This window comes from Schistocerca cancellata, chromosome 5, assembly GCF_023864275.1.
Source record: "Schistocerca cancellata isolate TAMUIC-IGC-003103 chromosome 5, iqSchCanc2.1, whole genome shotgun sequence".
NCBI lineage: Eukaryota > Metazoa > Arthropoda > Insecta > Orthoptera > Acrididae > Schistocerca > Schistocerca cancellata.
The window spans coordinates 433,342,803-433,359,248 of NC_064630.1; the positions used below are offsets into that span (position 1 = coordinate 433,342,803).

At 36.5% G+C, this 16,446-nt stretch overlaps 1 protein-coding gene across 1 annotated transcript in view; it reads right to left on the reverse strand.

The window, feature by feature from the left end:
• LOC126189040 (cell growth-regulating nucleolar protein) overlaps nucleotides 1-16,446 on the reverse strand; it is a 69,186-nt gene that overhangs the window by 23,612 nt on the left and 29,128 nt on the right. The window contains exon 3 of the mRNA XM_049930892.1: nucleotides 14,170-14,398. Coding sequence (XP_049786849.1) covers nucleotides 14,170-14,398 — 229 coding nt within the window. The remainder of the gene's footprint in view (nucleotides 1-14,169; nucleotides 14,399-16,446) is intronic.

Consider the following 16,446-nt stretch of genomic DNA (forward strand, 5'->3'; position numbering starts at 1 on the left):
TGTTTGGGAGTGGAACAGGGAGAGAAGATGCTAGTTGTGGTACGAGGTACCCTCCGCCATGCACCGTATGGTGGATTGTGGATTATGTATGTAGATGTAGAATATCGCTACATGTTGGTAATATAAGACTGAAAATCAACTTTCGTATATACACTAACAATGGTGCTTCAGCGAACCTCTGACAAAACACAATATCTCAACATAAAAGTTTCATTGTACTCATCTCAACTGAATGTGCCCTTACAGCATAAATCAAAACTGATTGTGTAGCTGCAAATATGCTTATATTCAGCAGTTAAATTTCAACCCTTTTGCAATATATTTAAAAAGTTCTCGAATAATAACTGTTTGGCTGTTCTTATAAATAATTTATTTAATGACTGATTTCATAGCCCAGAAGCCTCTTCATCAGGTTAAATCTGCTAAGTTACAAAAGGCATTGTTACAATTGTGGTTGAATTATAGTTAAAAATAAACAGCAAAAAAATAGCGCAAATTACTTACATGGTGAATCATGACATTAAAGATGCAACGAGGACAGGACCACGCATTCTTGTTTATGAAAAAATGCCAAAGTAAGCCAATCAGGTATGCAGAAAGTATGGGTCCCCAATTCCCCAGGTGTGCCTTTTTTTTTAAACTAAGAACCATCAAGGAATATCCTTGCAAATTAATGCAACAAAAAACCAATAATGGGATAGAACACCCTGTCAAAAATTTAAAAAATTTAACACGAATCCAAATGGATAACAATAAGTCCAACTTAACCAGTTAACCATTGGACACACAGACACCACCCATACAGAGTGCCTAAAAAGTACTGAAAATGTGGGAACTATCAATAAGTACCTAATTAATAATAAAAACAGTATAAAGGCGACTACTGATAGGGAAATTTGTGTGAAAATGACATACTGTAAACACAGAAGACTGCTGTACATAGAGATGCAGGAGGGAAAGTGGCCAGCATGCCTCAATAATTTGTACGTTTATATTCTGATAATGTTTTTTGCCAATGTTATTCTCAGTATGTGCTTATTTAACATATGACAAACTGAAATTTTTTCCCCTGATATTTCTGTCACCTGTGACTGTTCTACTATGTTATTTGGCGCAGGAGAATAACATTTTTTATCAATGAATGTGAACATGCCATGCAAATTTCTATAGGTCACACCGCCCCACTGCACATGTGCAGAACCGATTTCCACCACTGACATGGCCTACAACTGTCTATAGCTGACCACTTAACCACCAGCATTTCCATGCACTGCAGTCTGCTGTATTTATGGTATGTCATTTTCAAGCAAATTTCCACATCATTTACTGCCTTTATACTGTTTTTATTACTAAGTGGGTTCTTGTTGATACTTCCAGCAATTTCCTTACTTTTTAAGCCTCAGGGTGGATTGTGCCCATGTATCCAATGGTCAATCCATTAGGTTTCGCCTACTGTTATCCATTTGGATTTTTAATTGGGTTTCTAGCTCATCACTGGTTTTTTATCGCACTAGTTTGGGAACACATTTCTTGACGGTTCTTATGGTTTATAGAACAATATTTTAAGCACGTTTGAGGAACCATGGACCCCTACTTTCTGCTCAGCTAACAATCTGTTAATTGCCTCATTTATTCACAGAGAAGGAATGACTGGTCCCGTCCATGTTGGAACTTCAATGTAATGATTCACCATGTAAGTAATTTGCTCTAACTCTCACTAGTGATTGTAATTATAATTCGAACACAATTGTAGTGAACGCTTTTTCTAATTTAACCTGATAATGTGGCTCCTATGCTATGGAAGCGATCAGTACATAAATTATTAACAAGAGCAGCCAAACAGTTATTATTCAATATGTCTTCTTAAGGTTGCAGTAGTCCCCTGTACAATACGGGGTGTATTTCAAGAGTTGCTATTGTTATTCTGTGAGCACATATTTTATAACACTGATTCATTTTCTGAGTACTAGGAAACAATTCTGCTAACATTCTCATGGAAAATTAATGCCATCTTTTCTCCATGTTTCTTCCTTACATTAATGTTTAGTGACAATGTCCAGAATACCATGCATAATCTTAAGGTAATCTATATGCACACATTAACATAACTGCTATTATAAGAATTTTTCTATTTAATTCCTTCTTTCTTTGCATCAAGAAAAACTTAACACATATCACAACTTCTGCAGATAACAAGCAAGTATACCAGACGAACAAATTAGCAAACTATCCAGGAGACAGCATATTTCTATTATATAACAAGAGCTCTAGCATTGATCAACGGCCTAAATCTGACAGGTATTTTCTTTAGGTATTCCATATCCAAGTAAGCCACTCATCAGTTATTAGATCCCGTAGAGCTATCGAGCTGTGGTTGTGCTGACTAATGTGTTTCTTCACTTGCTGTTCCAAACAGTGTCAGATGCTTTCTACAGTATTAAGAACAGGTAGTTTAGCAGATCGATCAAGGAGCAATAAGGTGCCTGAGTGTTCATCAAACAAGGAACCTATGCAATTAGAACTGCAAAGACTTGGGAAGAGGGGTGTGTTAATAATATGCCCATTGTGAGGATGTTTGTCACCGAGTATGTTGAAATAAACATGTTCATGCTAACCTGAATGAGTGGGTCCAGTTCGCTGTACAAAAAAACATCCCCAAATAAATCACACAGCCACCTCCAGCCAGATCTACTCTTCACACCCTGGGCCATAGGCACACTTGACAAGTTGCACAAACAAGGCACAACTGCTATTTGTCAGACTATACTGCAGACCTTCAGATGGCTACTATTCAGTTTGAGTTGTCCGGTCCATTGAAGAGTGTTGCTTAAAGTACCCAGCATGCAATTACCTTTTGCAAGGTACCAGACACCTAATGTCAACTGCTTCCAGTTCCTTTTACAAGGTTTGCTAAGAAACTGGAGGAGATGAATGCGCATTCCTGAGAGCAGCAACTACTGTCAGATTTGAACCCGAGTGTATCTGATAAAGTGCAAAGTTATCCTCTGATCCCCATTCAGTTAAGATTTCTTTACGACTGTTGTTGTTACACCTTGTTACATGGCTGCAAGTGCTACACCACTTCTCGTGGACACACTGGAAAGCCTGGGTTGGTACACCAACAAATGGGAAACTTCATCCACTGTGTGATCACAGACACATCAGAACACGACAGATTCTTTCTGTTATCTCTCCTCGACAATCGGTCTTACTGCGCTTATTCCATACAACTGACTATCCCACACTCACCACTAAACTGCCATTACTTACATCAGCAGATGAGGGTCACATGACCATCTCGTACCAGTTCTACACTACAGACAGCACTCCAAAGTGGCTAGTGTACTTTAAGAGGATTACTACTATTTTGCCAGGTTAGATTATTATTATTATTATTATTATTATTATTATTGACTTTTTTTTCTCAGACTTAAGTCTGGTTAAAAATGGAACGTGACGCGGACCTCGGTCAAGCGTGACTTCCTTGTAACTGTATGGTATATGTTATATTGCATTTAGGAACTTTCGGGTAATTGAACAAGTATCAATAATTACAGATTTTTGTAATTGTATATATATGTTTGGATGTAGCTGTATTGCATTGATGTACTGGTGAATATTGTGAGGTATGACTCCTGTAGTTGATAGTATAATTGGGATAATGTCGACTTTATCCTGATGCCACATGTCCTTGACTTCCTCAGCCAGTTGGATGTATTTTTCAATTTTTTCCCCTGTTTTCTTCTGTATATTTGTTGTGTTGGGTATGGATATTTCAATTAGTTGTGTTAATTTCTTCTTTTTATTGGTGAGTATGATGTCAGGTTTGTTATGTGGTGTTGTTTTATCTGTTATAATCGTTCTGTTCCAGTATAATTTGTATTCATCATTCTCCAGTACATTTTGTGGTGTGTACTTGTATGTGGGAACGTGTTGTTTTATTAGTTTATGTTTTATGGCAAGTTGTTGATGTATTATTTTTGCTACATTGTCATGTCTTCTGGGGTATTCTGTATTTGCTAGTATTGTACATCCGCTTGTGATGTGATCTACTGTTTCTATTTGTTGTTTGCAAAGTCTGCATTTATCTGTTGTGGTGTTGGGATCTTTAATAATATGCTTGCTGTAATATCTGGTGTTTATTGTTTGATCCTGTATTGCGATCATGAATCCTTCCGTCTCACTGTATATATTGCCTTTCCTTAGCCATGTGTTGGATGCGTCTTGATCGATGTGTGGCTGTGTCAGATGATACGGGTGCTTGCCGTGTAGTGTTTTCTTCTTCCAATTTACTTTCTTTGTATCTGTTGATATTATGTGATCTAAAGGGTTGTAGAAGTGGTTATGAAATTGCAATGGTGTAGCTGATGTATTTATATGAGTGATTGCTTTGTGTATTTTGCTAGTTTCTGCTCGTTCTAGAAAGAATTTTCTTAAATTGTCTACCTGTCCATAATGTAGGTTTTTTATGTCGATGAATCCCCTTCCACCTTCCTTTCTGCTTAATGTGAATCTTTCTGTTGCTGAATGTATGTGATGTATTCTATATTTGTGGCATTGTGATCGTGTAAGTGTATTGAGTGCTTCTAGGTCTGTGTTACTCCATTTCACTACTCCAAATGAGTAGGTCAATACTGGTATAGCATAAGTATTTATAGCTTTTGTCTTGTTTCTTGCTGTCAATTCTGTTTTCAGTATTTTTGTTAGTCTTTGTCTATATTTTTCTTTTAGTTCTTCTTTAATATTTGTATTATCTATTCCTATTTCTTGTCTGTATCCTAGGTATTTATAGGCATCTGTTTTTTCCATCGCTTCTATGCAGTCGCTGTGGTTATCCAATATGTAATCTTCTTGTTTAGTGTGTTTGCCCTTGACTATGCTATTTTTCTTACATTTGTCTGTTCCAAAAGCCATATTTATATCATTGCTGAATACTTCTGTTATCTTTAGTAATTGGTTGAGTTGTTGATTTGTTGCTGCCAGTAGTTTTAGATTATCCATGTATAGCAAATGTGTGATTTTGTGTGGATATGTTCCAGTAATATTGTATCCATAATTTGTATTATTTAGCATGTTGGATAGTGGGTTCAGAGCAAGACAGAACCAGAAAGGACTTAATGAGTCTCCTTGGTATATTCCACGCTTAATCTGTATTGGCTGTGATGTGATGCTATCTGAATTTGTTTGGATATTAAGTGTGGTTTTCCAGTTTTTCATTACTGTGTTTAGAAAGTGTATCAATTTAGGATCTACTTTGTATATTTCCAAAATCTGTAGTAACCATGAGTGGGGTACACTATCAAAGGCTTTTTGGTAATCAATGTATGCGTAGTGTAGGGACCTTTGTTTAGTTTTAGCTTGATATGTCACCTCTGTATCAATTATCAGTTGCTCTTTACATCCTCGTGCTCCTTTGCAGCAGCCTTTTTGTTCTTCATTTATAATTTTGTTCTGTGTTGTATGTGTCATTAATTTCTGTGTGATGACTGAAGTTAATATTTTGTATATTGTTGGTAGGCATGTTATGGGGCGATATTTAGCTGGGTTTGCTGTGTCTGCTTGATCTTTAGGTTTCAGATAGGTTATTCCATGTGCAAGTGTATCAGGGAATGTGTATGGGTCTGCAATGTAACTGTTAAATAACTTAGTTAGATGTGAATGTGTTGAGGTGAACTTCTTTAACCAGTAATTTGCTATTTTATCATTTCCAGGGGCTTTCCAATTGTGTGTAGAATTAATTGCTCGGGTGACTTCATGTTGCAAAATTATCACTTCAGGCATTTGTGGTATCATCTTGTATGTGTCTGTTTCTGCTTGTATCCACCGTGCATGCCTGTTATGTTGTACCGGGTTTGACCATATGCTGCTCCAGAAGTGTTCCATGTCTGTTATGTTTGGTGGATTGTCTATTTTAATGTGTGTGTTATCCATTGTTTGGTAAAATCTCTTTTGGTTTGTGTTGAATGTTTGGTTTTGTTTCCTTCTATTTTCACTTTTTTTGTATCTTCTAAGTCGTTTGGCCAATGCTTGCAATTTCTGCTTTTTTTCATCTAATTGCTCTATTGCTTCTTGTTGTGAGATTTTACCTAACCTTTTTCGTTTTTTGTCTGATATTTCATTTCTTATAAATTGTGTTAGCTGTCCGATGTCTTTTCTCAGTTTTTCTATTCTGATCTGTAACCTGTGTTGCCATGCTGGTTTTGTGCGTTTCTTCTGTGTGTTGGTTTGTTCTGATCTCTGCCTAGTGTGTATATTTAGTGTAGTGAGTGCTCCTATATAAACCAGTAGTTGTAACTCTTCCATAGTTGTGTTTTCATTTATTTTGTTGTGTATGATTGTGTTGATAGTTTTTATTGTTGTTTCGACTTGTGGGTTATTTGGCGGTCTATGCAAGAATGGTCTAATGTCTGTATTTGTGTCTTTGTATTCTATATATGTCAGCTGAAATTTCTCTTCTATATCTAACACGTGTGTCTCTTCGTGTTCTATTTGTGCTTGTTCTGGTGGCTGTCTTAAGATTTCGTTTTCCTCTGATTGTTTAATTGATGCGTGTTGGTCTTTGTTTGTTTGCTCTGGGATGTTTGAGTCCATTACTGTGTTTTCTTCTTCTTCTGATTGCACATTATTTTGTTCCAGTATTTGTTGTACTTGTTGTTTGATGTTTTCTAATTCTGACTGGGGTATCCTGTTATTTTTGATTATTACACGGATCTGATCAGCTAGTCGTTGTTCTGTTAAAAATTTTAATTCCGGGTATCTGGTAATAAATGTTGTGTATACTTGTGATCTGTATCCAGTTGTGTTGGTTCCTAGGTTTGTTGCTTGGTAATAACAGAACATGAGGTGTCGATTTACTTCATCTGACCATCTCATCCTCTGTCTTTGTTTTCCTTCTAGGGTGGTTGCAGGAAGCATATCCTGCAAAACACCTCTATTCGGATTTAAATCATTTTCCATGTGGCTAGCAGTGTCGTTACCATTGTGGGCGGGCATAGGGTTCAAGCGTCGTCCCCGACCATGACGGCGCTTGTCCGAGGCTTCTTTAGTTCTGTCCTGAACCAAGTAATCACACTAAAAGGGGGGTTAGCCCTATTAGTGGTTTGTTCTTTTCGTCGCCTTTTACGACTGGCAGAACATACCGGAGGCCTATTCTTTTCCCGGGCCTCCACGGGGGTTATTATTATTATTATTATTATTATTATTATTATTATTATTATTATCTTCTTTCCTTTCTCAGACCTTAGGTCTGGTTAAAAATGGAACATGACGCGGACCTTGATCAAGCGTGACTTCCTTTTAACTGTATGGTATATGTTACATTGTATTTAGGAACTTTCAGGTTATTGAACATGTATCAATAATTACGGATTTCTGTAGTTGTATATATACGTTTGGATGTAGCTGCATTGCATTGATGTACTGGTGGATATTGTGTGGTATGACTCCTGTAGTTGATAGTATAATCGGTATAATGTCAACTTTATCCTGATGCCACATGTCCTTGACTTCCTCAGCCAGTTGGATGTATTTTTCAATTTTTTCTCCTGTTTTCTTCTGTATATTTGTTGTATTGGGTATGGATATTTCGATTAGTTGTGTTAATTTCTCCTTTTTATTGGTGAGTATGATGTCAGGTTTGTTATGTGGTGTTGTTTTATCTGTTATAATGGTTCTGTTCCAGTATAATTTGTATTCATCATTCTCCACTACATTTTGTGGTGCATACTTGTATGTGGGAATGTGTTGTTTTATCAGTTTATGTTTTATGGCAAGTTGTTGATGTATTATTTTTGCTACATTGTCATGTCTTCTGGGGTATTCTGTATTTGCTAGTATTGTACATCCACTTGTGATGTGATCTACTGTTTCTATTTGTTGTTTGCAAAGTCTGCATTTCTCTGTTGTGGCATTGGGATCTTTAATAATATGCTTGCTGTAATATCTGGTGTTTATTGTTTGATCCTATATTGCAATCATGAATCCTTCCGTCTCACTGTATATATTGCCTTTTCTTAGCCATGTGTTGGATGCGTCTTGATCGATGTGTGGCTGTGTTAGATGATACGGGTGCTTGCCATGTAGTGTTTTCTTTTTCCAATTTACTTTCTTCGTATCTGTTGATGTTATGTGATCTAAAGGGTTGTAGAAGTGGTTATGAAATTGCAGTGGTGTAGCTGATGTATTTATATTAGTGATTGCCTTGTGTATTTTGCTAGTTTCTGCTCGTTCTAGAAAGAATTTTCTTAAATTGTCTACCTGTCCATAATGTAGGTTTTTTATGTCGATGAATCCCCTTCCTCCTTCCTTTCTGCTTAATGTGAATCTTTCTGTTGCTGAATGTATGTGATGTATTCTATATTTGTGGCATTGTGAATATGTAAGTGTATTGAGTGCTTCTAGGTCTGTGTTACTCCATTTCACTACTCCAAATGAGTAGGTCAATATTGGTATAGCATAAGTATTTATAGCTTTTGTCTTGTTTCTTGCTGTCAATTCTGTTTCCAGTATTTTTGTTAGTCTTTGTCTATATTTTTCTTTTAGTTCTTCTTTAATATTTGTATTATCTATTCCTATTTTTTGTCTGTATCCTAGATATTTACAGGCATCTGTTTTTTCCATCGCTTCTATGGAGTCACTGTGGTTATTCAATATGTAATCTTCTTGTTTAGTGTGATTTCCCTTGACTATGCTATTTTTCTTACATTTGTCTGTTCCAAAAGCCATATTTATATCATTGCTGAATACTTCTGTTATCTTTAGTAATTGGTTGAGTTGTTGATTGGTTGCTGCCAGTAGTTTTAGATCATCCATGTATAGCAAATGTGTGATTTTGTGTGGGTCTGTTCCAGTAATATTATATCCATAATTTGTATTATTTAGCATGTTGGATAGTGGGTTCAGAGCAAGACAGAACCAGAAAGGACTTAATGAGTCTCCTTGGTATATTCCACACTTAATCTGTATTGGCTGTGATGTGATATCTGAATTTGTTTGGATATTAAGTGTGGTTTTCCAGTTTCTCATTACTATGTTTAGGAACTGTATCAATTTAGGATCTACTTTGTATATTTCCAATATCTGTAGTAACCATGAGTTGGGTACACTATCAAAAGCTTTTTGGTAATCAATGTATGCGTAGTGTAGTGACCTTTGTTTAGTTTTCGCTTGATATGTCACCTCTGTATCCATTATCAGTTGCTCTTTACATCCTCGTGCTCCTTTGCAGCAGCCTTTTTGTTCTTCATTTATAATTTTGTTCTGTGTTTTATGTGTCATTAATTTCTGTGTAATGACTGAAGTTAATATTTTGTAGATTGTTGGTAGGCATGTTATGGGGCGATATTTAGCTGGGTTTGCTGTGTCTGCTTGATCTTTAGGTTTCAGATAGGTTATTCCATGTGTAAGTGTATCAGGGAATGTGTATGGGTCTGCAATGTAACTGTTAAATAATTTAGTTAGATGTGAACGTGTTGAGGTGAACTTCTTTAGCCAGAAATTTGCTATTTTATTATTTCCAGGGGCTTTCCAATCATGCGTAGAATTAATTGCTCGGGTGACTTCATGTTGCAAAATTATCACTTCAGGCATTTGTGGTATCATCTTGTATGAGTCTGTTTCTACTTGTATCCACCATGCATGCCTGTTATGTTGTACCGGGTTTGACCGTATGTTGCTCCAGAAGTGTTCCATGTCTGTTATGTTTGGTGTATTGTCTATTTTAATGTGTGTGTTATCTATTGTTTGGTAAAATCTCTTTTGGTTTGTGTTGAATGTTTGGTTTTGTTTCCTTCTATTTTCACTTTTTTTTCACTTTTTTGTATCTTCTAAGTTGTTTGGCCAATGCTTGTAATTTCTGCTTCTTTTCATCTAATTGCTCTATTGCTTCTTGTTCCGAGATTTTACCTAATCTTTTTTGTTTTTTGTCTGATATTTCATTTCTTATAAATTGTGTTAGCTGTCCGATGTCTTTTCTCAGTTTTTCTATTCTGATCTGTAGCCTGTGTTGCCATGCTGGTTTTGTGGGTTTCTTCTGTGTGTTGGTTGGTTCTGATCTCTGCCTAGTGTGTATATTTAGTGTAGTGAATGCTCCTACATAAACCAGTAGTTGTAACTCTTCCATAGTTGTGTTTTCATTTATTTTGTTGTGTATGATTGTGTTGATAGTTTTTATTGTTCTTTCGACTTGTGGGTTATTTGGCGGTCTATGCAAGAATGGTCTAACGTCTGTATTTGTGTCTTTGTATTCTATGTATGTCAGCTGAAATTTCTCTTCTATATCTAACATGTGTGTCACTTCGTGTTCTATTTGTGCTTGTTCTGGTGGCTGTCTTAAGATTTCGTTTTCCTTTGATTGTTTAATTGATGCGTGTTGGTCTTTGTTTGTTTGGTCTGGGATGTTTGAGTCCTTTACTGGGATGTTTGAGTCCATTACTGTATTTTCTTCTTCTTCTAATTGCACATTATTTTGATCCAGTATTTGTTGTACTTGTTGTTTGATGTTTTCTAATTCTGACTGGGGTATCCTGTTATTTTTTATTATTACACGGATCTGATCAGCTAGTCATTCCGGGTATCTGGTAATAAATGTTGTGTATACTTGTGATCTGTATCCAATTGTGTTGGTTCCTAGGTTTGTTGCTCGGTAATAACAGAACATGGTCTGTCCATTAACTTAATCTGACCATCTCATCCTCTGTCTTTGTTTTCCTTCTAGGGTGGTTGCAGGAAGCATATCCTGCAAAACACCTCTATTTGGATTTAAATCATTTTCCAGTTGGCTAGCAGTGTCGTTACCATTGTGGGCAGGCATAGGGTTCAAGCGTCGTCCCCGACCATGACTGCGCTTGTCCGAGGCTTCTTTAGTTCTGTCCTGAACCAAGTAATCACACTAAAAGGGGGGTTAGCACTATTAGTGGTTTGTTCTTTTCTTCGCCTTTTACGGCTGGCAGAACATACCGGAGGCCTATTCTTTTCCCGGGCCTCCACAGGGTTTATTAACAGTCAAGGGAGCAAGCACATATAAGGTTATCACTCTGTTACTGTACCTCTTAAATTATATTTGGTTAACCTAGAAACAGCTAATCATTATGAACTAGTCAATGAACGGTGCAATCTGAATGGCTCATTAGGGAAGCTCTCTAAGCTCACATTCTACTATTTTCACACTGACTTCTCTTGTCAAAAATGTGTTCAATGCAGCAAGCTAAAAATTAAAGACTATCATGTTAGTATAATCAATTACATCCATAAAAATGCTTATCCATCTGCTGTTCATAGAGGAAATCAGTCGCTTTACAAAATAGTGACATTAGACAAAGCTTTTCACAGATGATTATGTAGTATGATAATGAAGACATCAGTGCCTTTTCCATACAACTGAGAACCTAATCAATCATATTCTGAAAAATTTTCTGATCCTTCAGCTCCATTAATGTTCTAATAATTATTTTTACACACTTCCATCAATTTCTTATGACCTTTGATGTTTGAAATTTTTTTTCACCAAGTGCGATCAATATTCCAGAAACAGTATAATCAAGAATAACTCCACACCACTTGAACAAGCATTGTGAAACACTTCTGCCATAAATAAATTTCACTAAAGAGAACTTCCCAACGTGCCTTCTAAAAAAAATCCATGGTAGGAAGATCACCCCTGTTTGAAGGCACTTAAGGCACAAGGGAAATCCTGGTACAGGTGATCTGCACAAGATAGTTGTTAACTGAAAACCATAGGCTAATAACTCGTGTACTGCACATGCACACACAGTTAGTACATTCTCAACAAGCATTTTGGTCCGATAATTAGTACAAAATCTTCATTGTACAGCTATGTGTAGGTTTCAGACTTTGGTACTCAAGGTTATGTCGAGTTGCACTATGGAATCATCTTCTAGCACATCTTACAGCATATTAACGATTCCACAATCGTGCTGTTATTTGCTTCAGACTCGAGAATATATTCTCAGGCTAGACAGTAGAGACCTTTTCTCAACAGCAGTCGATAATGTTGCAGTTCTTTATTTGTACTCTAGTTCCTTGCGAAATTGAGGATATCACTGAAAGCAATTTTCATCTAAAGATTTTCATCGAAAGATCATAACATCCTCCGTATCTTATCTTCAAAGCTTTAAGCAACCCAGATCTGACCGAAGGCTGGCTTGTGCCTTGCAAAATGAAACCTTAATTCTGCCCATTCAATGACTTGTGATGTCCGTGGCAGTGAATGGAATTGCTATCTGAAACTAACACTTCATCCTGTGTAGCACACCAACTGACTCATTGATTCTTTCTGTGTTCTAAGTTTTCATGTTTGAAATTGGTTTGCACTGGAAATTTCAAGTGTTTCATAAGCTGTGAGTATCTCATTTGGTGTTATGCCTCTTGAAACTGACACATCTAAAAGGTTGTAATCACAAGTACTGTTGGTGCTGAATGTCACACTTAAAAAGCAACATGTATAACCTTCAAAGTTTCAAAAACCAGGGACGCAGTGAACACTTCAAATATAGTGCAACCGCTACAGCAATTTAGTGGACATTAGCACTTAAACTGACATAAGCACAAATACTGCTACCAAGAACCTAGAACACTAAACATCAAAAACCAACACTCAGCAAAAATCCAGATACAGAGAACACAGCAACACAAAATCATGAACTGACACTCAGTTTCGCACAGTGTACAAAAGGAAAGGGTGTCATCCAGTTTCCCCACATAACGTGAAGGGTGTAATAAGGTAGGATTTCAATCAAATGTGCATTTGCTGTAACACTTCTCTGTGCTCTATCAAATGATTTTCTGATTATCTTGTAATTTGTAAAGATTATTTATCATGTGAAATAATAAAAGCATGCCATAATGTGATGTTAGTGCAATAAAATTGGATACAAAGCCAAGGGCATAGTACATCATCACTTTTCAAAAAGACTTTGAATGTGAGCAGAAATGGTCATCTTGTTGTAAACAAGACAAAAATATGGTAACGTCAATTATGCAAGTACTTGTTCTGCACATAAATGTGATGTGGATTTCAGTCTAACTGCCACACTGAATCAAACAATGAGCTTGAAGGACATACCTGCATATTGGCAAGTGAAACCATCGTTACTACTATTGTTTACCACTTCTCCACTGATTATCTCAGATAATAATGCCTATAGAGCATGAAACATGCCACCAATCCAATGCAATTAACTTGAAAAGTGGAGAGACTCAGGAAATGGCATCTAGTAACTGGATAAATGCAAAGGTGTAGGGAATAGTTCGGGTACCTACTATTTGATCTGGCATCATGTGAATGCTATTGAAATTCAGGCAAGTCTAGTGGAACCGAAGGAACCTGACAAAGGCTGAGGTTACCTTAGGAGGTAAGTACCTGAAATAAAATAAAAAAATTATTCTGATACATTATATACTCCTCTTCAAATGCAAATATAACTGCTTACAGAGTACACATGAAGATGCTAATATAGAAAGTGGTGTTCAATTCTGCTTCCACTACTAAATCAGTGAGCAGTTTTGCTTTTTGGACCTGTTTGCACTACTGGGTAGTAGCATTGTTCACTAATATCCTCCTATATGAAATGCATTAAACCCAATGAAATGAATGGATCAATGAGGATGAAACCAAAGATGCAATGACATGAAACAGTATCAACGCTAACCATTCAGATAAAATGCCATAAATTTTAAATTGTTACAGTAGATTAAAAACTGTCCTAATACTGCACCACTTGACGGTATTTATGGTATCTACATTGCTCTGCAGTTATTGTGGAAATAATCTTGCCTGCCTTCTTTACTATATAAAAGACAATCTGAGAAATACTCTGATTACTGGAACATCCTGTCAGATTAAAAATATGTGCAAGACTGAGACTCAAACTCGGGACCTCAGCCAGAGCGAGCTGTGCTTGGCATTTAGCACCACCCGGGGAACACATTGTTCACAAAGCACCACTAAAGTATTTTAGTAGTAACCCATCCTTAATTATTCTCTTCAAACTGCATTCTGTGTGATTTTACCGCATACTGTCAGAACCAGTTCAAGTATAATAATGTAGGTCATTTTTCAGTTGCTTGTTAATTAGTTTCCACCTCTAATTAGGAGAGCTGCACCACAAATATAGTTTTGCTTAATTTTTATAAATATAAAAAGCTTCTCACCAAAAATTTTGGTTTCTTTCTTGGAACATTTTCGAATTTAACAATACTGTCTAACACAGTCTTCAAACATTTTGGTAAGTTTTCTTGCGATTGGACTCCTCTGACGACTTCAAGCCATTCGTGCTGCTTACATTCACCCTTATTAGAGTTTGGCTTTGGTACAAAACCTTTTGCTGAATATTTTTCATCTTCCGTTATGCATTTTGTATGAGCCACATAATCATTACCCCTGTAAATAAAACAAAAAAGCATATAACATACGGTTATCAATTGACAAGTACAGCAACTTTTCAGCACGATGCAATAAAAGTTAAATGGAAGTATATGGCAACAGGAGAAGTGAAGAACAGGGTCTAGACCAGAGTGAAAGCAGGGCCATTATGGAAATGGTGCAGTGAGCATTCCAGGCTGCAAAATTATTCAGAAAACTGGGCTTGGAGAAATGGGTGGTGGGGAAGGGGAGGGGAGGGGCATGGGTGGAGGAACAGGATGAGAAAGAGGGAGATGGGAAACGATTAACAGAGCACAGGTTGCGAAGCAGTCATTTATGTCAACTACATAAAGCAGTACAAAATACTTCGAGACTGGCTGTCCTTGTGCCCATATCTGTAGTCTATTGGTAGCCACGTACCTGGTTGGATAGTTTGCTCATGACCATATCCTCACAGATCACTCTCCCTCAGCAACCAAGCCAGGAAATTGTTGTTTTTTGTTCTTAAATACGGAACTGAACCACCAAGAACTACCCATCAACATGCAATAATTATACACTAACAAAGTCAAGTTAAAAGCAGTAATTCCATTATTACAAGTTGAAATGCGACAAAAACGTTTCATGAGGTGATTATCTTCTTGCCAGCGACAGTGATATGTGGTTTGTAAAGATTGTGAATATTTTAACTATTAAGTTTTATTGTTAATTAGTGTATTCTTTATCAGTGAACTACAAGTTACTTTTTTTCTGTTTCATAAACTATGCAAAAAGGAGACTGTGACGACAGTCACATTCTCACAATGCCAATTTTTGAGAAATAAAGAAATTAAATTATAAACTGTAAATCTGCTTAGTATTCAAACAGCCTAGATGAGTTTGTATCACGGACTGGAACAGTACAGTTGGATTACATGTATGCACACTGTATGACATTATGTTGAAGTTACATAACAATTATTTGTACAAGAAGATGCAAATAAAATGTTGTGAGCATCTTAGTTGTGTTTTTTGGAAGCGTGTGGATTGGATATCTATTTGGATTTTATGAAAGAATGTAATTAACTTCAAACTTGGATATTTGAATGGAAAGTCAAATGTAACTTCACTTAGTTGGCAACCCAATCTCCCTCTTCACTTAGTTGGCAACCCAATCTCCCTCCGATTTTAGGAAACTACGATGAAGGAGATTGATCTACTGTGAATTAAGTTGGACTCAGTGAACTAAGCTTGAATTATGCACTTATTTAAAATATCTTGAGGTGAATAATTGACTTTTGGAGCAGATTTTTAACATACTTTCCGAGATCCAACACAGCAACCACATTGAGTTAGCAACCAACTGTAGGATTTGGGGAGTTCTTGTTACAAGAATTTACTACCTAGCCGAGATTAAAATACTGCATGTACATCTCAGGATCCTAACTCATGTTAATACCACCAATTTAAAAGATAGAGCGAGTTATTTCTTCAGTTGCATCTACAGATAATTTGAGATTAACTCAAGATACAAAAAAGTATCAAGCTTTGTTGTGAATGTGGCATATTAAGATACAGAAGTTAAAAATGATCGCTGGTGGCGATATTACGACAGCAAACTGAATGTAATTGAGGATTCATTTATATTTCTGGTTCACATACACTACTCGCTGCCAACAATTAAACCGCAAAGCACCACGTACCTATTTACATTGGTGAACACCTTCAGATGCAATTGGCTTATGATCTATGTAAGTGTACTGAGCATATATTAAGAGAGATAGTCACACTACATAAATCCCTACTATTGATCTCATAACGCAGTTACCCTAATGAAGAAGGTGGTACAACTGCAATGTAACCCAAAGAAAACAAAAGGACACATTATGATTTAAAATACTGTCGGTAATTTGAACAGTAGAGAACACAATTTTGATTGGAGAAAAAGAGACATATCTTTAGCGTTCTTTTCAAAGAAGCCATCAAGGAATTAATGTTAAGCATGGCACCATATTAACACTGCTGTCAATAACTATCCTCAACCTGGATATCACACATACTGTACTTCAATTACTCTGTGACTGACA